The sequence below is a fragment of the Halichoeres trimaculatus genome, unplaced genomic scaffold, assembly GCF_033239565.1.
Source record: "Halichoeres trimaculatus isolate MK-OKI-2021-1 unplaced genomic scaffold, fHalTri1.1 fHalTri1_scaffold_16, whole genome shotgun sequence".
Taxonomy (NCBI): domain Eukaryota; kingdom Metazoa; phylum Chordata; class Actinopteri; order Labriformes; family Labridae; genus Halichoeres; species Halichoeres trimaculatus.
Window position 1 is genome coordinate 15,709,088 of NW_027437194.1, and position 25,698 is coordinate 15,734,785.

Below are 25,698 nucleotides of genomic sequence, written 5' to 3' on the forward strand. Positions count from 1 at the left end.
CTCATTATAACATTAATACAAATAACTGTTGGATATTTTGAAATATGTTGTTGTAATAACCTAAAAATAGGAATGTTTTTTCACATTATAGCATAATGCTGACTGGTTTTCTTTTCTCACCTCACCCAGCAACACGCTTCATAGAGGGGAAATTGTTTGGTAACCATATTTTCTTTATGGTCCAAAACTAGGGACTTGAAAGTGTAACAGGTGGTTTGCTATCCCCTACAGTTTGAACCAGGTGTGACATTTATTTAGCGCCTGACTGTACTTATTTTAATAACCTAATCAGTCAAAAAGCCACAAATAAATCATCAACCGCACTGCAAAACCTGAAACCTTATCAAGTATTGTCTTGTTTTGTGTAGAAAATGTCTTTTTTTTTTTTTTTACTTAATTTGAGCCTGATCACCTGACCAGTCCAGAAAAATGTCTTAGTTCATGTTATTTAAAGACAAAAAAAAATGAGGTCTGAATTGCTTGTGACAAGTTAAAAAAAAACATCTGTCAATGGAACAAGACAAAATGACTCATATTAAGTCCTTACTCTAGTTTTAAGCAAATTTTCAAGCAAAATTTTCTTATCCTGTTGACATTTTTTTTTACTTGTTACAAACAATACAGACCTCATTTTTGTCTTTAAATAACATGAAACAAGACATTTTTCTGGACTGGCTCATATTAAGTCTAAAAAGACAGCTTTTACTTAAAATAAGACAAAAACACTTGATAAGATTTCAGTTTTTTAGCAGTGCTGCACACTTTGGGCCAGGTATTTATTGAATTGTAGTGAAGGAGCACTGCTCTCTGTCTCTGGATCAAAGCTCTAGTGTCAAGCAGCGAACACACTCAGCGGGAGATCCTTTCACACGTCAGGCTGCCTACAACCAGCCTTTGAGTGATTTTTCCAGCTCCTCTGTTCACATTATTTTGTGCAACAATAAAAATTAAAAAAAAACATAAAGCAAGTACACCTTTACTTGCACATGACATCAAAACTAGAAAAATAAAATGTTCTGCCCTTGAGCAATACTTTTCAAACCAACCCAACACAAAATTTTTCAAGCATCAGCCTCTAGTGGCCTGAAAAGGAACAGCAGCTTTGAAGTCCTGCATGTCCAACATCCTCCGTCTTGAGATAAAGCCCTTAAATTGTGGACTAGTCCAGCATGTGTCCCACAGGTTAAAACCCTGTGAGAGACAAACTACAGTGTGTAGACGCATACAGCAGATTGTCTTTGTTCCCTATCAAATAGTTTCTGTAGTGCAAACAACTCCATCTCCTCTCCAAGCAGCTACAGGTGTTCAACACATTCAGCAGCACTGAGCCTGTACCTGCTCCCCACCAGCAGGGGGGGCTCTATCCAGCATCACAAACGTCCCTCCACAGAGCTCAGGTGCTGGGAGGAGGCAAAGGTTTAAGTCTGCAGAGCTCGTGTCCTCAATGACTGTTCTCTGTGTGTCAGTCTGAGCCATGTTTAGATGAGTCTCTCCTCAGGCGGCACCTTCAGCATGCTGTCCATCTCTAACCGGGCCCCTGCCAGCTCCTGAGCGCTTGGACTGTACGCCCCCTCAGACTGACGCTTCTTCCTTGCTGTGAGCACCATAAAGGTCAGACCGATGACGAGGATGAGCACGCAGCAGCAGAGCAGAGGGATGGCCACCATCAGCCACGGGACACCTTGAGAGCGGGCCTGTTTCTGCACAGACCCAGAAGACAAGAGAGGTTTGTCATCACAGAGGGTCTACAGTGAAGTTCCTTTTTGTTGTTTGCATTATTGGTTTAAGTTTGTAAAATCCCAAAGAAGAAGAATGTTGCAGACTTACGTTGGTGTCACATGTTGGTCCGCTGTAACCTGGCAGACATTCACAAACAAACATGTTGAATCGATCTAAACAGGACCCTCCGTTTCTGCAGGGGTTGGACTCACACTCATTGACCTCCAGCTCACACCTGAGGAGCACAAAACACAAAAGTATAAAAACACATCCACCTGATTTACCTGAGGTAACGTTTTAAAGAGATCAGCCTAAAACAGACACGCTCACCTGCTCCCTGTAAAACCAGGCATACAGGTGCAGTTAGCGCCCCACAGCCCTTCAGTGCAGATCCCTTCGTTGGCGCATTGAAGGTCTTCACCACACTGGATCGGGGGATAGCTCCACCTGGTGGATTAAAGGGACCAGAATTAAAAAAACGCTGAAGTTATAAATAGGGATGGGAATTGATAAGATTTTGTCAATACCGATTCCCTTATTGATTCTGCTTATCAATCTGGTTCTTTAACGATTCCCTTATCAATTCCTGATGTGAATTCTCTTGGTACAAAAAGTAGCTTTACAGGTTTTCTCTATCAACAACATTTAATTGAGTTTATATTGTAAGTGAATAAAATGTAATTGGTCCCTGAGTCTGGATATTTCTGGGCATAAATATACCGAAAAAGGTAAAAATTTCACACAATGTGACGTTGATATTCTGTGTTATAATATATTAATAATTAAAGTAGGCCATCTAGTGTCTCAAAGTGGTTATAGCAATGGTTTAAATTGTTTGGAAGCTTTCCGTAGTTATGAAGTCAGCCATGAGCCTTTCAATTGTCTGTTAGCTTTTGACATTTAAATTTTTTTAAGTATTTTTTACAAAGAGTTGATGTGATATGTTTCTGTGATGAAAGTTGAAATTCTATTCAGAAGCTGAAGTTACACTGATGTATGCTAACTGCTAGCATATCAATGCAGTTTCCCATATACCTTAGCATCAAGCTTGTACTATTTTGTTATTTTGGTAAATAAAGTGATTTATACCATTTTGAATGTAATGAATATGAATCTCCTGAGAGAGTGTAATGTAAATTTCTCCATAGAGTCAGTTCTTCAGTAAAACTTCAAGCTGAAAATCCTGAAACAGATTTTTCTTGGGAAACGTTATCAAACTGCTAAGCTAAGATAGCTGCAGCAGACTAGTCGACGGTGGCTCTGGCACAATGTAAAGAATTGATAAGGGAATCGTTAAGCACAAAGGCTAATGATATTGATGGATTGAAACATTTCTTATTGATTCTCAACAGGAACCGGTTTTCGATTCCCATCCCTAGTCATAAAGGCTTTTTAGAGGCTAACTGTTGGTGTTGTTTCACCCTGTGATGGTATGCGAGCTCTTACTGGCACAGGGGGCCTCTGTAGTCCTCAGGGCAGATGCAGGTGTAACCGTTTTCTCCATCCTGACACGTGCCTCCGTGCTCACAAGCGTGATGCTCACACTCATCCATGTCTTCATCGCACAGTGTCCCCACGTACCCAGGGTGACACCTGCACTCAAACCCTGCCAGGTAGTCCTTACAGCTGCCGTGCACACAGGGCTGAGACGCACACTCATCCATGTCCGTCTCACACTGCTCGCCGCCCCAGCCCAGGTCACACACACACCCAAACTTGTTGAACAGGTCCTCACAGGTGGCGCCGTTCAGACATGGGCCTGACGCGCACACAGGAGCGCTGCTGCAGCCCAAACTGATGTGTGGTTCACCATGGAGGTGGAACTGAGACTTCTGAGGAGCTTTATGGTCATCCACAAAGGGAAGGTAGACCCCACCCACCCTGACTGCCCCCAGACACCCGGTGAAGCTCTCTGCAATGGCAACCATGGCCCCCTTCTCATTCAGAAAGCGTAAACTTCCTGTCCTCTGCGGCAGGCTGCTAGCATCTGTGATCCCATCCACAGTGATGACCCATGGAGATGTTCTACGCCCCAAATCTGCCCGTGAGATGTTCACACGGTGCCAGTTCCCATCAGCCACACGTCGAACACCTGTAAAAGTCAGAGTCTCCACATTGTTCCCTGTGTGGATCTCCACCTGCACCGAGGAGTCCAGCAGGCCCACCAGGAGGAGGTCTGAGCCTGAGGACGCCCTCAGCAGGACGGCGTTCTCTGAGCGCGTTCTCAGCTCCATGTAGATGAAAGAGACCGGCTCAGACAGCGAGCCCGCAGCGGTGTAATGAACGGCGTTGTTTTCAAACGTGGCGTTGTACACACCTGAAGGTCAACACAGAAAAAAAAAATCTTTGTGACCTGAACATTTTCACCTCACAGAGACGGCATCAAGTAAAGGTTTTCTGAAGGAAAAATCTCTGATGTTCTTACATTCGTATCCGTCGTGCAGGTCCACGCAGAGTCCTCCATTCACACAAGGATCACTGACACACCACACGCGTGTCTCACAGATCTTTCCCCTGTACTCATCCAGACAGGAACATGTGAAGTCATTGAACGTGACAGTGCACTGTCCACCATGAAGACAAGGCTCCACCTGTAGAGAGACAGACAGGTACTTCATTTCATCAAGAAAAAACAGACACTGATGAAAACTGTCCAACGGTTTCCAAAGATTTATGTCACTTTGGTTTTAATCGAACTGACATTTTGAGGTAGCTGTAAAGGCTTTGCAATCCTAGCTTACATGATAAAAATAATGAGAGAAGATTCTGGCTTCACTTTTGTACAACAAGAGGAAGTGGAGGCAAGCTGTTCTTCTTTACATCCTTCAAGTGAAAAAGAGATTATGTTCAGTGACACCTTGTGATGACTAAGATTCTTACAGTGTCCCATGACCAATGGACTCTGTCTCTGCAGCAGGATTAGACATTAGACAGACAAACAGACCTGAGGATACATGAAATCATTCAACACCCCAGAGCCGATTTAAGTTCTCACCTTGCAGGTGTCATCACTGATGCATCCCATCTTCACGTTTTCAGCATCACTGGGTAAATAAACCTCCTCTTCCTCCGAGCTGTTCCAGGCATCCACATCCAGGTGCACAGAGTCTAAACGCAGGTCCTGCAGGCAGCCTTTGTAATGTCCACCCCATGCACCAGAGTCCAGATCTCCTGGTAGTCCTCCTACATAAACCTGATCCCCACTGTTCACCTCCACCTCAGGGATCTCACCAATGCCGTACCTGAGCCCTGCATGTTCAAAGATCACCTCTCTGTGTTTGACCTCCACCTGCAGCAGCATCTTCTCTCCACTGCTCACAAACACCGGAGCTGTAAGGGGGGAGCTGTTGGGGAGGGAGCTGACAAACACCCGGCCCATCCCCAGGTAGACTGAGAAGAACACCAGTCCCCCCTCCTCTGAGGGTCTCCTGAGCTGGAACAGCAGCCCCTCCGTCTTCAACGTCCTCAGGAAGAAGGAGATGTTGAAGCTGCTGCCGTGGCTCTTTGATACATCGTAGGAGCTGAAACTCTGCGTCTCCTCGTGGCTGTACGTCCATGAAGGATACTCTGTCAGGGAAGGGACAAGGTTCAAATTACTCATAGATCAGGACTATTAGACAGTTATGTATCTAGACCCCATGGGGACAGGTTTGATGAGGTCTATTAGGAAGCTCACTGATATTAAAAGCTCTTACCCTCTGAGCAGCTCTCACTGTGGAACGGTCTGTCGCAGTCACACCTGTAGCTGGTCCACAGGTCCACACAGAGTCCATGTCCATTGCAAGGATCGGGTTTACACCACTCAGTCTTACTGCAGCCCAGCTCATGGCCCTGGTCCTCAGGGAGAGTCTGGGGCAGGATGGGCTTTGAGTCGATCATCAAGTCCTCCATACACCCGATGAAACCCACGGCACCTGCAGAGATCTCCAACAGCTCCTCTGGAGCTCCACCCACATACACCTGAGAAAAGGCCTCTGAGGGCTGGAAGAGAGGTTCATCAGCACCTCCATCTATCACCCTGCACCCCTCCCTGTCACAGCCGGGACCCTTCAGAACCAGAACTAGACCTTCGTCATCCACAAACACATGAGCGTCCCTCCAGTCTCCATCGTTGACCAGACCAGGAAACGTCACGTCCAGCTCTGTGTCCTCAGAGGAGGCTTTGGCATGGAGGCCCCCGTTAACAATCTCCAGCAGGAGATGCGTGTCCTGGTCTCCTCTGAACAGGAGCAGCATGTCAGGGAGGGTGGTCCTAAACCTGAGCTGCATCCCGTAGCCATGGTGACCCTGATGCTCCACCTCCCTGCGGAGTCGCTCGTTCAGCACCACCTGGATGTGGATGAACCCAGGAGAGGAGAAGGAGAAGGTGGTCCTGGTGGAGCACTGGTCGTCATAGTAACCATGGGGACACAAACAGGTGTGGACATGCTCTCCGTCCTCCAGCCTGGGGAGGCAGGTGGCCCCGTTCTGGCACTCATGGTCCACACAGCCGTACAGTTTCACCTGGCAGTGATCGCCCCCCCAGGGAAGCTCCCCTGGCTCTGGCTCTGGACAGTGACAGGTGTAGGACGCCCGGCCGTCCTCACACCAGCCTCCATTCTGACAGGGATGACTCTCACACTCATCAACATTAACCTCACACAGATCACCTGCAGAGAGGCAGACGATGGTTAGAGACAGACATGAACTGGATAAAGGCTCAAATCAAACTGTTCCCACCTACAGTCAGTCCCAACATCCTCCTCCAGCCTCACCTAAGAACCCCTCTGAGCACGTGCACGTGAAGCCATTGATCTGATCCTCACAGGTTCCTCCGTTCTGACAGGGCTCAGACTCACACTCATCAATGTTGACTGAGCAGTTTTCTCCTGTAATTGAGAACAAGGTCAGTTTCTTTCCAGCTGTGTAGAGGAATGAACAGAGGCTCTGTGGTTTGACTGACCTGCAAACCCAGGCTGACACTGGCAAATGTATCCAGCAGCATCTGCAAAGCTCAACTCCCAGTCCAGCTCCCAGTGAGATGCATCTGAACGCTCGAAGCACTCTCCATCGTTCTCACACGGATGCTCAGCGCACTCATCTATGTCAGCCTCACAGTTTTGTCCTTCATAACCTGAAGAGAACAAGAACCAAGAAAAGAAAACAAATTTTACAACAGAAATCACAAATAAATATGTGATTCTTTGCTAATATTTGACTTATTGTTTGTACTAAAGCAGCTTTTATAAACTTTCTCCACACTTCTAGGTTCAATTTGTTCTGCTTATTGCACCATGCCAGAACATTATCCACAATTTATCAACACTTTTTAAAGAGGTGCTTTTCAGCTTTTAATTTTTGTATTTATTGATTCATTTGTATTTATTTTTTTCCAGGATAATCCCTCTGGTACCTCTGTGTTAGCTTTACATAATTCACTTTAAAAAAAATCTAAATTTTTTCACACTGACGTTTTAGAAAAACCTTATTTAAGCGTCTGCTTCATTTTCACTTTTGTCTTTTTATGGCTTCCCTACCAACAAACCCTCTTCTCTCTGATTGGTCAGCCCTATGGAGGCCTGTAGGGAGCAGAGCTATGGGTGGACCTTGGTGTTTTAGGCCCATCACATCCCTGTATCATGACCTCATCATTCCAGACAGTCTCATACAGATTTGGTGAAGTACTCATCCCTGCTTGGAAGAATTTACAGTCAGATTCAGATTTTTTATTTTTTTAATTTAAATTATTATTTTTTTAATTTATATTTTAGGCCCCAAATTGTGATGTTTTGCTGTACTAAATTGAAATAAGAAAGTTCTGAAGAAAGTTAGGGTTGTAATTAACAATTTCTAAGGAGACAAAAAGTAAGATAATCAAAATGCTGGCTTTGATAAAATTATATTCATCATGCTTCCTGTGTATTTATCTCAGGCTATGTCAAAATCCAAAGCTTAGAATTCAAGTTTCAGAGTAAGAGAAAAACCATCCACAGTTCCATTCAAGTGTCTGCGCCTTTCCTCAAGCTACTTCTACATGTTTAACACGCAGGGTGCAGTTCAGTACCTGGCCAGCAGAGGCAGATGTATCCATTGATTCTCTCCATACATGTGGCCCCGTGTTGACAGGGATCAGATTCACACTCGGGGATGTCCACCTCACAGAGGTCACCTTCGAATCCAGTGTCTGTGCAGTCACACTCATAGCTGAAACAGACATAAAGAAATTTAACAACACAGAAGATAAAAAGAAAAAGAAGAAATGAATGAGCAGAAGGATATGAATCATATTTCCTCTGAACAAATGTGAATCACCAGTCCAAAAACTATCCCAAGATTGCAGCTGATCCCTGACTTTTCATTTACTGCTCTGATAACCACTGTTGAGGTGCATTACTGCCACTTACTGTGTTGAAGTTTAACTACACCACCCAACTACTGCAAGCCAATTTTATCATTTCATCACAGGAAACAAAGGAATCGTCCTGCAAAATATTGGCACAGCCATCAATTTAGGGAGCCCTGAAGTGTGTTGTATTCGTCTATAAACGTGTTTATTTCTGCTGTACAGTCAGACATTTTAATGTGTGGCTCCATAAGGCTTGACTCGCTGCAGGGCCTGTCTCTAGTGGACACTGGAAGAACTACAGTTCTTGTAAAACTGTGATGACTTTATGTTTCTGCCAAAATTTTTGAAGCTGGGGTCAATAAAAGGTATGGGCTCATTAAAACCAAACAAAGACATTTTTTGGATGCTTCAGTGAGAGAGATGGATTATGAGACTCTGAGCTGCTTTGGCACAAACACATAAAACTGTCGAGCCCCACAGAAACAGGAGGCTAAAAACACTGTTCCTGTACTCATGGAGGTAAAGTTAGGTCCAGTGGATTACCTGTTGACCATGTCATGACAGACGGCTCCATTCTGACAGGGATCACTGGCACATTCATCAACATCCACCTCACAGTGGACACCGCTGAACCCGGGTGGACAGTCGCAGGAGTACATGCCGATCAGATCATGACAGGTCGCTCCGTTACGGCAGGGACTGGACTCACACTCATCAATCTCCAGCTCACAGTTCACTCCTGATGGAGGGAGAGGGAAGGTACATGATGAATGTTGTTGTTGTTGTTAAATGATCCGTCTGGCTCTACCAGTGTGTCTGTTCTGAGCTGATTATGTTTTTCTGAACAGACTGACTGAGGCGGGACAGACGGGAATGCTGAGCTGCTGATCTGAATGAACACTCTCTGATAACATGAAGCTCCTCTGACACAGAGCAGGCTCTGCAGAAAGAAACGGGTGTAAGAAAAGAAAGACAAGAGTGTTTTTCCTTCACTTTATCTGAGCCTCAGATAAGAAACATCTCAGGGAGCACTTAAAATACTCCTCGTGCTGCGGTTATCAGGAACAAACTAAACACTGTGGGATTAACAAACCACTGAACAAGACACAGAGGAGAAAATAAGGTCTGTCAGAGGGCAGGAAGTGTTTGTCACTGCTGATGTGATTTCTGAGGAGATGATTCATGATGACAAATTAGAAAACACCTGCATCCAGCTGATGGAGGAGCTGATGAATCTAAATCAAGAGATATAAAAAAAACAGCACCATGTCCGATTTCTTTCGTGTTGAAACATCTGAATCACTGAAGGTTTTCTTTTCAGGTCTCATGTCACTTTTATCTGCTGTGTGTACGGGACCATACAGAAGTCAATGAACATTCAAGTGTATGAATTTTTACTATGATTTAGTAAGAACAGTGTTATTAGCTCATCCTTTCTCGTAAAAAATCAAACTAAACTTGAGAAAAGTTTTATGATCACCATAACTTTAACACATTTTTCTCATGGGGCATGTGCAGAAACCGAGATGCAAAAGTGAGGAGTAATTAGGGTTGCAAAGGGTTGGAATGGGAATTTTCCCGGGAAGTTTTATCTTGAAATTCAAGAACTTTTCTTCTTTTTTTCCCCTTGTTATCAATTTGATTTAAAACTATTGTGTTAAACATGTTTCTATAAACAAAAAACAAAATGTTAAATATTTATGAATGTATATGACTGAATAAATGCAGTTAATTTTAAAATTCCCCGAATTCCTGTTGATTCCCATCAATTTCCAAAAAAGTCCCATTTAAAGTTTCCAACTTTATTTTGCAAACCTTGGTATGATCACAACCTTCATTGCAGAAAGAGGAAGATTTCCAGAGAGAGGTGACGGGGGCAGGTATATGCTGCCTTTGGTTAGTGTGTCTTACACAACTGCTCATAGACACTTCATCAAAAATGGAGAGATAAAGAGAGATGGAGAGAGATGGCGTGTGCATGTCTCACACATGACCTGTGTGCACACCACTATGACACTAGGAGATTCAAAGCACTGTGGCCTGTGAAACCTCAAAGTGGCTAACATGGCCTCTAAAGGAAAAATGCTTTCACGGGGTGGAAATTTGAATACAGGATTAATAACTCATGACACCCTCTGTAATTATTACTAACTATCAGAGATAGGTGAAACTAACGCCATGCAAATGATTGTCACTTCTCCTCCTGATCGTTTTCTGGGATCATAGTGTAATTCAAAATGAGGACAATAAAAGAAATCATATTCATGTTACTCATCAGAAGATGTTTAGAACCTCCCCTTTCTTATTGTTAGTCTGTAAGTCAGTCTCACACAAGGTTAAAATAGTTTTGGATTTGTCATTATAGTTTTGTTTTAGGTAGTTTTGACAATTTTTATCCATTACAGTTTAGTTTTAATTAGTTTTAGAGTGGGCATTCTAGTTTTTATTTAGTTTTAATTTTTGCAACAAGGCTTAGTTTTAGTTTAGTTTTAGTTTTTCATACCTTATTAACCAGGTGCAGGATTCAAAAAAGTCAGAGTAAATATTTTGTAATACTGTTTATTTTCAAGTCCAACATAGTGCTCACTGCTCAGTCAATGCTGATACTGAACTGTTGGCTGCTGCCTTAAACACAAGAAAATAATATAAACTTAATATAAAAATATAAAAATAAATCATGTAAAATAATGTTAACGTGAATTAAATAGAAATAAAAAAACATAAATTATATAGAACAATATAATATGAGCTTTAATAATTAGAAACTTGGACTCTGTAACAATAAAGTCAGACTCAGATGAAATTAAACTATTACAGATGCTCTAATTCATTGCTCCTCTATGTTTGGTTGCAGCACAGCGCACAGCCAGTCAGTGCAGTAAACAAGCACGTCCCAGTACGTCACTATGATGGTGCTGTGTGGCACTGACAACTGCCTAAAACTGTCGTAAAATTGGTTGGGAAAATGTGTCGGATTAATTTAAATCCTAAAGGCTAATACTGTCAAAAACTATAACTAAGGACATTTTCTCTATAATTTTAGTTAGTTTCAGTTAGTTTTGTAAACACAAGATACAGTTTTAGTTTACTTATCGTTTTTGTTTTCTTTTATAGTTTTTATCAGTTTGAGTTAACTGCAATGTATTTTAAATTTTAGTTTTCCTTTTTAGTTTTGTTTTAGTTAACTATTACAACCTTGGTCTCACATCGTTCATTTGTCTTACAGAAGGCAAAAGTTAGTCTTTTTTATTGATATTTAGTTAATTTTGTCTTTATTAGCATGTTTTGTATTAGAGTAATCCAGAAGTAGTTGAAATTAATTAAGTAACATTTCTCTAATACTATAGTTACTGGATTACTTTATTTTTATTTAACCTTTATTTAACCAGGTAGAAAACCTATGACATTACTAATTACAGTTTTTTAAGATTTTATATCAGTATCATTATTTTATCTATTTATTTTATGGGGGTATTTGATGCCTTCACTTTAAAGAGGAAAGGACAGTGGATAGAGCAGGAAACAGGACAAAAGTGGAGAGTGACATGCAGGAAAGAGGCCACAGGCAGGTTTAGATCAACCTTTGACTTACCTGTGAACCCCAGCAGGCATTCACACAGATAGTGGTCCTTCTCATTGATGCAGGTGGCGTTGTTCTCACAGGGTCGTGATGCACACTCATTGATGTCAATCTCACAGTTGTAACCCTGAAACCCGGGCACACAGAAGCAGTGAAACTCTGCCACCCCATCCACACAGATGGCTCCGTTCTGACAGGGCTCTGATGAACACTCATTGACATCTTCCTCACAGGTGTCCCCCTCAAACCCAGGTGCACAGTGACACTCAAACCCTTCAGGTTTCAGCACACAGGTCCCGTTGTTCCTACAGGGTTCATCGATGCAATCCGTCACATGAGTCCTACAGTCCCATCCTCCGTAACCCTCAGGACATCTGCAGAAGTATCCGTTCAGCCGGTCCACGCAAAGAGAGCGTGGCTCAGAGCACGGGTTACTCTCACACTCATACACCTCCTCAGTGCAGTTATCACCTGTCAGACCCTCTGGACAGGTGCAGTGGTACTCGGGGGTTCCTGGGATGCTGGTGCAGTTCTCACAGGGTGCAAAGGAGCAGGCATCGTATAGTTCATCACAGTGTTTACCCATGAATCTGACCCCCCCACTGGGACAGACACAGGCATAGTCATCCATGTTGTCCACACAGGAAGCTCCGTTCTGACAGGGAGCAGACAGACACCGGTCTGACGTGGCATTGCAAAGGATTCCTGGAAAACAAGGAAATGAGGAATGATTTATGCATTAGAGAAAATTAACTCCACAACCAAAGATGATGGGTGAGGATGTCTACTGTGGCTCAGAATAATTAGTCCATCACAGAATACTCTGTTTTTTGCATAAAACCATGAACATCACTGATTGGTTGATGAGCTGAAGCTCGAGCTCAACATTTTGATTGAAGCTGAGTTGTTTTCTTGGAGCAGGAAGATGCCATATTTAGATGAGGTAGATACTCAGGAGCTTAAGTTCAGGGATTGAATGAGCAATCGGCTGGCAGTTTCAATCCTTCAATCAAATGCCACGCCCTTAGTTCTACCTTGCTTTAATCCTTAATCGTCTTTCAGCAGTTGTATCGATTCAGTTCGTGCAGGTGTCATGAATGAAGAAATGAGCTAAAGACACTCAAACTGCTCTCAAGTTTTAACATGGGCTTCTATGGGGACTGACTCACTGCAGGAGACAGTCTCTAGTGGACAATGAAGGAATTTCAGTTTATATCAAGTTTGATGAATACATTTTTTTAACAACTGCTGATGATCAGAGGAATTGATTTAAAACATTTCAGGTTGTTGTTACCCGGCGTTTTGTTTTCAAATACTGCAAAGTGATTTCAAAAATATAAACCAAAATTTGAATTATTTGCATTTATCGTCTGATTGACAACTTGAAGTGGTTTTCTGGATGTGGATTCATTGTGAGACTGTGGTTTCACGTCAGGTCAGTCACATGACCTTCAGGGACAAATCTTAAATGTCTCCATTCAGCAGAAACAAACAAGTGGATGAACTTAAACGACCAAATGTGTCTGATTCTATTTAAACCTGTTCCTCTCATTCCTTCTGACATGCCCACTAATCTGCTCACACTCCTTCCTGGCACTGATGTTCAGGAGTGTTAAACCCTCACATACACACACACACACACACACACACTGCAAGACTAAACCCTCTCTCTCACACACACACGCTGTAGGACTAAACCCTCTCACACACAAACACTGCACACCTAAACCCTCGTAGACGTCACATTGTCCGCTCCAAGTGTGTATTCTTGAATCACGCTGGTCCAGCTTGTCCTGGGACTCATGAACCACTCTCACTGAAACTCTCCTTTATCACTGATGAGTTTGTAAACTTCATCTGATATCATAAAATCAAACTTGTCCTCAACGTGACCCCTGTAGTATTTTTTAAATTAAACAGGAGTAAAAAGAAACATTGGTCTCAAGTCTCTGGAGAACTGGTGAGTTATAGTAAACCCCAAACAAAGATGGACTTTGACCCCGCAGACTGCTGTGTAGTCATGTATGAAATCAAACATCAACACTGTGTTATTATGTTAACACATACTCCAAAAGCAAGCTGCTCCCTTTTGGCCTGACTGCATGATCTGCTCTGCTCTCAAAAATGCAGCTATAAGACATTAAAATATTCACACATCACTTTATAATTTCAGATCTTACTTATTTAAATGATTTGGTCACCAGATTGGTCTAAGACTTATTTAGAAGAGTTAGTCAAGATAAAGTCCCAAGGCAGATTTGTCTGACTGAAGGGGGTCAAGACGAGAAATTGTACTCTGAATCTGCCCAAATTAAACTCTGCTTGATATCAAAACAAAGGTTAGAAAGGAGTATAAATCTGACGGTACACGGTTCCTCAAGTGTTTTGACCCTCATAGACTTTGATATTATCATGCCTCTATAAAAAACAAGCTTAAACATAAATTACACAACAGTTTCAGGAAATACAACCATGGAGTAACGTTTCCAGAAAAACATGTTTTGAACAGGACTATGTGGTGAAACAAATGATGAAGTCTAGGCAAAAGTCTAGGATGGAGATGAAAATGTAAAATTCTGTGAAAAAGCAGCACCTGCGTTGACACTGTGGGGTGTAAGTGGGGTGCTTCATGAACTGCTCCTAGGGTCCAATTGTCTCATATTTTATCCATGGCCTCTAGAAGAACCCCGGCTTCCTGGGTCTCTATTAATGAACGCTGGGTTCATCTTCTGACATGAATTAATTGTCTGTTGTCTCAGTCAGCTAGTGGCCAGAGTAAATAATGACCACACTGTGCTTTATTCTACTCTCAAAGCCTGGAGGTGGGGGTGGGGGGTGTGGGCTTTCTGTTTGTCAGTTCACAGTGAAAATAAACACTTTAATTTGAAGGAGGGGTGAAAAACACAATGCTAATGCTGTGTGCCCTCATGAGCCAATGCCATGAAGTCTATGTATAAACGCTCCACATTCCAGTTATTAAGCTGGTCCCCCCCCTCACCCATCGACACACACGCTGCTCCCATCAGCCTCCCAGCCCCCCTCACACTTTGATCATTGTCCTGCTTCCAAATTCTCACTGAAGTGGAAGTTATTAACAGTGAAGGGAGTTATGGAGAGGGAGGGGGGAATAATGAGGACCCTCAGCGTGAGAGGAGGTCACACTGTATTCGTAGCAGAGTTTGACATCATGACGAGCAAACATGGACAAAAACAAGATGCTCAATAACTTTGGTCCTTTCTAAAATGACAATAAACACAACTTATTAAGGAACAACACATATCAGACTGTCACAGCTGAACCCCGAGTAAAACAACAAACACAAACTCACAAGCGTGAGGTGTACAGCACAGTGTAAAACAATGCAAAGTGAAACAAGGGGAAAATGAAGTACTATAAGATGCAGTTCCCCAAGTGTCCACTTGAGGCTGGTTACAAAAGTACCTGAAACCACATACATACCCATTGCGAAAAGCCAGTTTTAAAAGTAAAAAAGAACTTGTTAACAGGTTTAACAAAATGTGGATTTGGTCTGTGTTGATTTCAGCACTCATTGTACATGATGATAATTTTTTATTTAGCTCATTGGTTCAGAAGCGTAGACTGTAAGAAACATGGACGTAGTCTCACCAACGTCACATCAGTTTCTGAAACGGAAAATGAAGCACATCAGCTATAGCGGCCATATTGGTAGTGGCAAGGGCTTTGCCTACAGCTATAGGGCGCCTGTCGGTCACATGACTCTCAGCTGTGCCTCTTATTGGAGGAGCTCACGATCTTCATATCCTCTGAACGGCCGAGTAAGAAAAAAATGTACCCCCTGAACAGTGGGTGCTGGTAATAAAATTACTCAGACAGGAGACGTTTTTTTAAACCAGGCTGTAAATAGGTTAATTTCTGCTTTGAAAATGGCTTTTTTTTTTTGGGTGTGTGTGTGACTTCCGGTACTGCCGGAGCCAGCCTCAAGCGAACACTGAAGAAACAGCAGATTTTTAGCACTTCCACATTGTCTCATATTCTTAGACTGGAGGTTGCCACTTGTTCAGACGGTAACGATCTTTAAAAGCCAGACCCATCAAAAAATAGCCAGAAAATTCTAATTTGTTGGAACTTGACGCAATGGGCGGTTTGGCAACTTTTCCACTAAAGTTTTTAGTAAAGGAAAAAGATCAAAGATTTTCCAGGAAAAAGTTGTTTGGATGGTTCATGACAATCAGACAAAATACAACTTCAGCTGCCTGAAGTGGAATGATAATCCTGGAGGGGGAAGAATACTTTTTACATATATTATATATATTTTCTTATTTATCTATTTATTTTAACTTTCAACAGGTTTTTACCATGTATTAAGTATAATACATTCAGTATATAAGGGTTAAGATCCCAGGTTTGGCATCATCAAAGGCACAGCTTCATTGACTGCCAAGAGGCAACACTGAGGGTGTTAGCATGGAGGCTAAAAACACGCCTCAGCTCCGCCTCTTTGTGTAGGTTGACCAGAAGTTAGGTTGAGTCAGCTTTCCACTATGTTGTCTCCTAATAATTGGCTTCGTAGGCGATGACACATTCAACAGCGTAGGGTCACGACACAGCGTGACACTGAGCAGTGTGACACGATGATGAGAAGCAACCTCAGTAGCAAAGCGACTGGACTCCAACAGTCAGTCAGAAAGGCCTCCTCTTTCCCAAATGTAAACCAGATGATCTGACACACACACACGTGGCCTTGTGTTGTCGATTCAATGTCTACATCATGGATGGTGGTCTCACCTCCGTACTTCTTTTCCTGACCCAGTGTTGCTAACAGCTCAGAGTGTCTGCAGACTTTCTTCAGCCGTCACAGAGGATTACAGAAGTCACCCCCAGTTCTAGTCATTATAACCACTTCAGAAGTCAGAGATAATACAAGCTATGGTTACTTAATCCAAAGGCCTGAAAAACAAAGGTGCTTTCTCCTTTCTTTGGGAAAATTCTGTTCTTCCATCCTCTAAAACTGATGTGTATTGTTGTATAATCTCTCCTGCAGACATCATGTGATGTTTCCAGAGCGACGGTTTGCTCCATGCTGCAGTTGTGAGAGCAGCTCAGTCATCATTTTGGTATAGTGCACAGGCTGTAATCTGTCTTTCTGTGCAGATATTACAGATTACAATCAAAAATTATTTGAGTGACTCAAAAAATAAATAAATAACTGGTCCTTTTTTTGTGATCAGTGCGTCACAGTTTGACTGAGACTTTCTTCGGTCTTCATGTTCACAGGACATCCCTTTCTACTGCATCCATCTTTGAATTCTTCTTTGTTGTTGTTTTTCCTGAAATTTCTGCCTCTTTTTTGACATGTTTTGTGGAGTTTTTCCTTGTCTGAATAGGTAGTTAAAGAGTCTCGGAGCTGGGAGTTTGTACAGACTGTAAAGCCAGCGTTCCAGGAAAGGCATTTTACCTCTGCGTCCCAGCATCACCTTATTGAGGCAGAAGGTTTTGTCATTCCTAATTCTGACTGATGTGCTTGCTCTTTCAGTCAGCTGACATAAACTGTGTTTGAACTCACAGATTATGATCACTGACTGTGTTTGAACTTCGCAGATTACAGTGGTCTGCAGGGGAACGCGGGCCACCTGCGGACAGGAAGAGTCCCAGGTGGCTGCGGACGGTTCAGATTAGGTTTTGCTGGATGTAAGAAGGAGCTCAGGATAAACACTTTAATTGAGTGAGGTGGTGATCCTTTAGCTTGCTTGATAAGAATCTTAAGTTGAGGTTGTTGTGTCAAACATCGAGTCAAATCAGAACACTGCCTTCAATCAAGAGTCACGAGGGATTTAATGTTTCCTGGCATTTCGTTATAAAAAAAACAGGTCAATTCTTCTGTTTTGCAGATAAGAAAACCCCTCTCTCCAATTCAGTGCTGTTTAACAGTCCGAACATTAGCATTCATTCTGATAGACTCAGCCCAAACTTACTGTTCCTCAAGGGTCCAGGGCCATATACTTCTTTATGTCCCCCAAACAGATCCAAAAACACCAACCCTCACCCTCTTTGTGGGACAGCAGAATATGACCTTCAAATGTCCGTTCATCACATTCTCCAGGGGAAATTTCCCTGATAGAAACAACTGAATGAGCTACTAAAACGTTTTTGAGGCGCACATGTTAGTCCATTGGTCAGGTCTCAGTTTTCATTGTAAAAACAAGCAAGCAAAAAAAGTTACACAGCCCACAACTTTGACTTTGTGTCGCTAGGTTAGGGTTAGGGTAGGAGTCAGGGTTGCTCAATCAAAACTGTGACACAGAAATCTTCATAAAAAGTCAAATTTACTCAGGTCTGTTCTCAGGAGAAGAAGGAAACAACTTTTTTGGGTTAAATGGAAGTGAGAGCCTACATTTCTGATGCGTTCCAGGAGGTCAGAAAACCTCAACGCTCATTGTCTTCGGTGACAAAGCATCAGGCAGATTGGTGTCTCAGTGTTAACGTTTAATCTAGAACAGACTGTTAGCTGCCCTTGCATGCAGAAATAAATTGTCCTCAGATTACCGCTGATGGGAGCCAGGATGTCATTGCGTTGTTTTGTGTTCCTCCTGCTTTTGCTCTTCATACAGACTGTTTTTCCTGCTGTCACCAAAGTCTGCTGATACCTGATTGGTTACTGCTTCTCAGACTGAAACCAGAAACCAGAACACCTCATAACCTAGAATCTCAGTTCTGCTGTTGCAACATCTGGCATGATGTGGACCAGAATTCATCTCCTGCCTGAAATAGCAAACTTCTGAAGGGGGGAATTGACGGGGTCAGCATTTTTGGCTAAATTTCTTGTAAAGTGAGATCTACAGGGTGGGCTGTAAGTTTCCATACACAGGAAAAATAAACGTTTTATGCTGGACAACCATTTTTATTAATGTATCATGCTCAATATGATAACCATTGTTTCAGGTATTAATGCGTTTTCAAAACAATAGTGATCACATAGAACACATTATATAAATAAAAACAACTGTCCAACATACAATGTTTTTTTTTTCCCTATGAATGGAAACTTCTGTCCCACCCTGTAGTTTTAGATCTAGTCTAGTCTTTGTCGCAGCGTCTTTACATTTGAATCTTTTGCTGCGTGTCCACCCTCACCCTCTACTCCTCCTTTTACTTAAAAATATATCATAGTAATAATAATAATGTGGAGACCTTGTTAAATAAGAGCAGGACAATTAGCATCATGTGTGATCTATAGCATCAAACAGATGTCCTTTGTACCCAGCTTTTCCCTCCTTGATCCCTCTCTCAAGGACCGTCTCTTTGTCCTCCATCCACCTCTACTTTTCATCCTACTTTCCCTCCCCCCCTTTCACCTGAGCAGGTTTGACGGTCTACATGACCTCTGGAGTGTTTCTCTGTTGTAATCCCTCTTGCCTCTTTGGGCCAATCCCCCCTGCTCCTCTAATCCCCTTGTGGCAAGATACCTGCACAGATTACAGCTCCGAGCTTCAGTCAGCGCATGTGTCACCTCTGTCACCTCCTGTCAATCTCCTTCACATGATCTTATTCTTCTTTTCGTCCTCTCCTTTGTTGTCTTCTTTCAAGTTATCCTGAAATATCTGCTTCAATCGATAAAACCATCAGAAAAAAAAAAAAAACGGAATAAATTTTCATTACTGTCAAACCATCTACATTTTACTCAGGGACACCTAACCTGACTAGGATGTTAAAGATATTAAAAAAACGTTTCATGGTGGTTCTTTCCTCTGGCTTTTGAGATCCCACCTTGGGTCAATAAATGTGATTTTTATTTTGCTGTTATCTCTCAAAACCACAAGAAACTTGACTAAGACTTAAAAAAAAGCAGGTAGTGCCCATCTTGGCCCTTAGCCTGCAATAAAACCTGAGAGTCAGCCAAAATGAGACAATCCAATCTATGAAGGATTTCCTGTTCATGTAACTCATAGTTCCCACCCTTACAAATGCCTCATGTAGCATCACCAATATTGCCTAATGACTAGGGTTGCAAAATTCCAGGAATTTTCAGAAATTAGTGGGAACTAACAGGAATTTTCCACATTTTACCTTCACAGCATTTACCTGGTCATACACATGTGTAAATATCAAACATTTGGCTATGTTATGAGCAGACATGCATGCAAACTTGTCTAATGCATTACTTTTAAATAAAGTTATTTACAGTTAGCCTGATTGAGATTTGAATTGTATTTGAGAAGATTTTTCTTTTTTGTGTGTGGAAAGGGGCATAGACATGCATGTAAATGTAAATGCAAATTTCTCATTTTGTTACTATCCCTGACATTCTAATTTTTGATACAATTTTGTTTTTCGTTTATTTATTTAATTTTATTTTTCTTTTAAATTGCTTTAAAGAAATTTTGTTATTATCATTACTTCAACATTAACACTGTTCTGAAAACGATATGTTTTACTTGTCTTACTGGTTGTCCTTATTTCTGAAAAATGAATGTATCTTTGTCTAGCTGCAAAACATATTTTAATTTTGTGTTGAATAAAAACTTAGATATAAAAAAAAAATCAAGTTAATTACAAAAAAAAAACATTCCTGTGCTAAAATTTCAGTGGAAATATTCAATGAAGTTTCCTGAAATTTTTGCAACACCATAGACAACAGGTATAGCTATTATGATTGGAAACCAACCCTATCCTCAGAGAAACATCTGAAGAACTCTGCTCCATGAAGTGGACACTGAAACAAACTGTTCCTTCTGCTGGCTCTTTCGCCTCTCTCCTGCTCTGACCCCTCTTTACCTGAGACCAGTTTATTTGACTTTAAAGCTACAGGTGTTTGAGATTGAAGTTGTGTACACACACATCTGAACTTTTCACCTGTTTAACTGTAAAACTGTCTGTCATTCATTTAATCCATTCGACACACACGGTTCAAAGCTGTCAATGAGGTGATGGTCAGAGGAAACAGGTGTGTCATTCACAGGACACAGGCACAGTAAATACAGATCCAACCTGTAGTGAGACCACACACATACACACATACACAGCACAGCTGGAGGCACACAGCTCAATGTGCGATGACATGATATCATCTCTTAATCTGAATAATCTGTCTCTGCCCTCTCTCTGAGACGATTATCAGATAATCAATTTACTCTTTGAAAACGAGAGTGCAAATTGTTAATGTGTTTCCTGAAGACAGTTGGTTGGATCCATGTCTCTTCCTGATCTTATCCAAAAGCTTCCTCTGGTGTAAATAAAGCACAGCTGTGCTCCTGCTGGCGGTTTTATTCTCTGATGAACAAGACGCTGCATGGAGTATGAATGCATGTTAATATGCGCAGTGTTTGGTGTTTTATATGGTCACATGATGAAAAAAATATATAATTGCGATTTATTTTCACTTGAGGGTCTGCTTTCATACATCATATTTGACAAATTTGAGCATGAACAGCTGTAATTGGGCTCTGCAGCTCATTGTGGAGAGATGTTTACTCTCTAAGCCTAAGATAATAAACATCAAAGATCTGAAGCTGGAATAAAATGCTGGAAATGTTCAACCAATCAGTAAAGCTCAGTATTGCAAACTCCTCCCTACAAGTTCCTGTTTCATGAAGCACACTCTGAGATGATGTGAGCTGAACAAGTCACCTCTCAAATATGACCTGTCCACCATTTATTAAATTCTACAGACAGCTTGAATCACATCCCTGTACAAAAGTCAACAAAAATGACAACAGAGTACTTAAGCTCTGTAATCTCACAGAATAAGACTATTGCATGCGTCTCACCACATTTTGCTTGTTACAGGGATTAAACAATCTGGTCACTAATGTGGGCAAAGGTTAATTTGCTATCCACACAACACAGGCACTGGGCCTGACAACACTGACTGCATCAGATAAAAGAAAGAGCAAAGACACCTGCGCTGCATGCCAAGACGCACCAGGTGTATGACAGAGCCCAGTAACTCTGTGGTTACACAATAAAAACTGTCTCTGCAACTCCTTTTACATTTTTGTACCAACCTTACTACTGCTTTTACACACAAAATATGTAGACTGTGTTTTATTATTTTTGTTAAAAGTGATAAAAAAATTGTACTTTTTTTTAACTTTGTTTTGGTAAAAATAATAATAATAATAATAATAATAATAATAATAATAATAATAATAATAATAATAATAATAATAATAATAATGATGACTTTAATGCACCATTGAAGCCAAGGAAAAACTACATACTTAAACTTACAGTGGACCTGATACAAAGTACTAAAACAGAAAACCTAGCCAATGACTACTTTATATTACTTATTACTCATTTTTGTAGATGCATCATTGCACCTTTCATATGAATATCTTTGTACTCGTAATGATTGTTATATAGTGTGACTTGTGAAAAGCTGTTTTCCCATATTTTAAACATGGACATAAAGTCACAAAGCTGGATGTTCATATAAACCTGTGGAAATTTTTAAACTTCTTCAGAAGACTTGCTTAAATGATGAGTTTATCACAAAAGTATCCCCTAACTGGTCCACGGTACAAATAGCACAATAACCCCTTTTCAGTGTTCATCAATTACATTTATTGAGGAAAAGACCAAATGTGCTGGCTGACATTTGCAAAACTAGCTTTGCATTTTAATGAATTTGCTTTAAATGCTTTTGGTTTGCCCTTTTTCTTTTTGATTTGCAACCATCGTCCTTTATTTATATACTTTATGAACATGTTTCTGAATTTTCACCTTTTCTCTTTGCTGTCACAGCCTTGTTGCGTGTGTTAGCCAACATATAAGAGGGGTCAGAGGCACTGAAGATGATTTTAAGCCCAATAAAAAAGTTCCATCACAACATGTTAAAATTTAAATTCTTGATTGTATGTCATATTTCTATTAAATTCTGTTTTTCTACATCATCTTCTTTCTTTCATTAACCTGTAATATAGAGTTATTTCAAGTGCAGCATGTGAGGGGTAAAGGTCTATACCATTAAAAAAAACCCATGGAGACAAGAAAGGGAGAGCACACCAGTCAACAGATGAAGCCACATCATAATGAAGTACAAAAAGTACAAAAAGCTTTGTGTGTTCCTGTTCCCTACTGTAGGTGCTGTTTTCAGGAAATGACACACTGGTGCCCCTGCAGTGTCCAGGAGTCTGATGAGGGTCAGAGACTTTCTCTGACCTGGTTCTGTGTCTGTGTTCATGCAGTTATGAATGAGCTGCTCTGCCCTGTTTGTTCTGTGTGAGTATGCATGACTGAGGATTCACAACCAGTCATGTGTCTAATCCAACACAATGGGCAAGTAAAAAAACCAAAAAAAACCCCTGAACTAACGTTCAATATTAGCCACACCCTCCACTTTAACATCCAATCATACGACGGTTTCTTCAGATAAAAACCAGAGTAAGGGTCTGTTCTGCTGCACGGTTATTGATCTTGTTTGAATCACTGTCTTTACTTTTATGTGCAAAGATAGATTCAGGTGCAAAACTTTAATGTTAATTAACTAACATAAATATCTGATTACGGGAAAATAAGTTTCTCCAAACTGTGGCTACCTTGACAGTGTGTTGAGTCTGTGTTTTATGAAGTGTAAAAGTGTGTGTTTTAGTGATTTCAGCTTAATTTACCATGACACTTTTCTGACTCAGTGAGCCATGGGCAAAGCTTTTACTCCATCTTCCCATCCACACAAATAACCATTCATTTACTCTATTTAATCTTTGACTTCTTCTCATATTTACAATTAACTACACCTAGCTTTAAATTCTAGCCCTTTTCTCTTAATATCCAAAACTTTCCTTGTTTCCATGTGTCATAAACAACTCCCTGCTTCTCATCGTCTCTACCTCTGCGTTAGTGTAACTGAGGGTTCTCCTGATGACATTTTGGCGTTCTCATCCTCCTTAATTATGCCTGTAACAACCCCCCCAAACTTGTCTGCATCTATTTGAGTCTGTGGGAGCACAAACTTATCCCTCCTCCCACAGTCCACTTGTGCTCTTTTGTTGGAGCTGTGCAAGCATCTCTGAGAACGCTCTCTTGAGAGCTGCTCCTGATAACTTTCAGGTTAATGAAAGGGAGAATCCTCCTCAAGAAATGATCAAATCCACACACTGTGAGGATTTTTAATTACAGCAGACGTGAGAGGAAACTGCTTCTGTTGGTATTAATGACTCTGCAGTAAATCTTTCTCTGCAACCTGTTGCTTTCACAGGAACAGGATTAAACTTTAAACTCTATAACAACCAGCAGGGTGGGATTTTCCGGGGATTTGCACTCAGGGTTTTCCTTCAGAATACAAAAATGATCATGAGAAAAGAAAATATCAATCAGAGAAGTGATGTGTCCACTCACCCCATTTGAACATCATCATGGTCAGCAGCAGCGTCTTCAGGTTCAGGTGAACTTTTCCAAGCTCCATGCTGAAACCTGGCTCACCTGGTCTGCACAGGACCACAGTTAATCTGTAGAAGGAGAAGGATCCTACAGTCCTGGCATGCTGCAGAGAGGTGGAGGAGCTCCTTGCTGAGTGTGTACTCTGTGTTCACTATCTGGCATACTGCTCTGTCTGTGTTTGGGCACTAATGAAGAGGAGTGACACAGACTGCCCTCCCTGCTCCAAACTCTGAGTCTAATCAGCCGAGAGAGACGGGAGGCGGCGGGAAAACAAGAGCTGGATCAACAGGAGCTGCACCAACACCTGCTGGGACTGAAACTGAACACAAAGAAACTCTGCATAAGATGGGTAAAAGAGGAGACAAGAAAGAGGAAACCCAGTATGTCAAAGAAAGATCATAGATCAAGGCATGCTTTAAGTGTAACACAGCAGGAGGTGTTAGTTTGTTGGGGAAGAAAGTGCATTATAAATTAAAAATGAATAGACATGTCTAAGTCTCTTTGTTCGGGACTAAAACCAAATATAATTTATCCACATCTTTTGATTTTGAGCTGCAGTGACAGTAAAGATGGTTTACATTTGAAGGATTAGCAAAAATTTGTCGTTAATTTAAAATTTCAAATAAAACATTTAAAATCGCTATGTTTGGGTAACTAAAATAAGTATTTTTGAAAATATATTCTAATTAAAACAATACTGACATATCAAACACAGATAACATGTGAAGACTTACAAAAAACAAACTTTAAACTGCTTAGTCATAAAATGTTTTAACTATTTAAGCAGTCTGTTGTTTAAAAACATTACATTATGGATACTGAATATTTTGGGAGTTATTTGATGAACTCTAAGCATTACTCTGGCATTGTGAATCCAGTCCAGGTTTTCCCTCCCAGCTCATCTGAGTCTCCAGCAGCATTAGCAGTTCTTTATAGGGGAGCTTAGTAGCCAGGCATCAATCACTTAGTCTGTTAGGGTTAGGGTCAGGGTAAGCCTGACACCCCCTCCTACACACACCAGCTGTACCTGACACCCCACAGCCAAAAGATTCACGCCAATAACTGTGTGTCATAAACAGGAACTGCAAATGATCACAATAAACTAGATTAGAATCAGTAGGAGGGGAGAAGGGGTGAACTTTAATGTGAAAGTTTAATAATCTGAGCCGAGTGGACTGACCTCCACTGAGAGAAACAGGTGGTCCAGAAAGCAAAAGGAATTATCTGCTGATCTAAGCGTCTTCTGTCCTCTGAATTTTCTCTAAAACCCCCAAGGCCTGTGTTAGAGATAACAAACTATAAATCCTTATACCTGTCTGCTGATGTATGTACAAGCTGGCAAAAATACATCTAAATTTATTAAAAACTAGCAAAAAGTGCTAAAACCACAATATGCAATAAATGAATTTAAGATTTATTACATCATAGGAAATGTGATTATTTGCATGGTTCAAGAAAACAACAATAAAATTTCATGTGTAGCTATTCATGGATGAATAAAATATTTTGTGTGTATCTTGAGAAGCAGAAACCCTTACTTTCATGTTGAAAAAAATGTACAGAAATAGATGTAAAAAAAAAAAAATTCATGTCAACGCTAGCTGGGTAAAATATTCATGCACAGCAGTTGATGCACATAATTAACATTTGCAATGATGAGATGTATAAAGAATTAAGGAAGTTCCAAAATTTTTATAGTAATTAAAAATGTTT

General features: G+C 41.1%; 1 protein-coding gene across 1 annotated transcript; it reads right to left on the minus strand.

Moving 5' to 3' along the window:
- Positions 1 to 1,248: 1,248 nt before the first annotated feature.
- On the minus strand, positions 1,249 to 24,042 carry crb2a (crumbs cell polarity complex component 2a). The gene is made up of 13 exons (XM_074690679.1): positions 23,944 to 24,042; positions 11,637 to 12,329; positions 8,588 to 8,783; positions 7,763 to 7,902; positions 6,662 to 6,832; positions 6,474 to 6,587; positions 5,415 to 6,368; positions 4,715 to 5,286; positions 4,145 to 4,310; positions 3,166 to 4,036; positions 2,050 to 2,166; positions 1,828 to 1,954; positions 1,249 to 1,700 (listed from the first exon to the last, which is right to left on the minus strand). Exons 1-13 carry the CDS (start codon positions 24,008 to 24,010, stop codon positions 1,479 to 1,481), a joined length of 4,410 nt encoding a protein of 1,469 aa, XP_074546780.1. The 5' UTR covers positions 24,011 to 24,042; the 3' UTR covers positions 1,249 to 1,478.
- Positions 24,043 to 25,698: the final 1,656 nt, after the last annotated feature.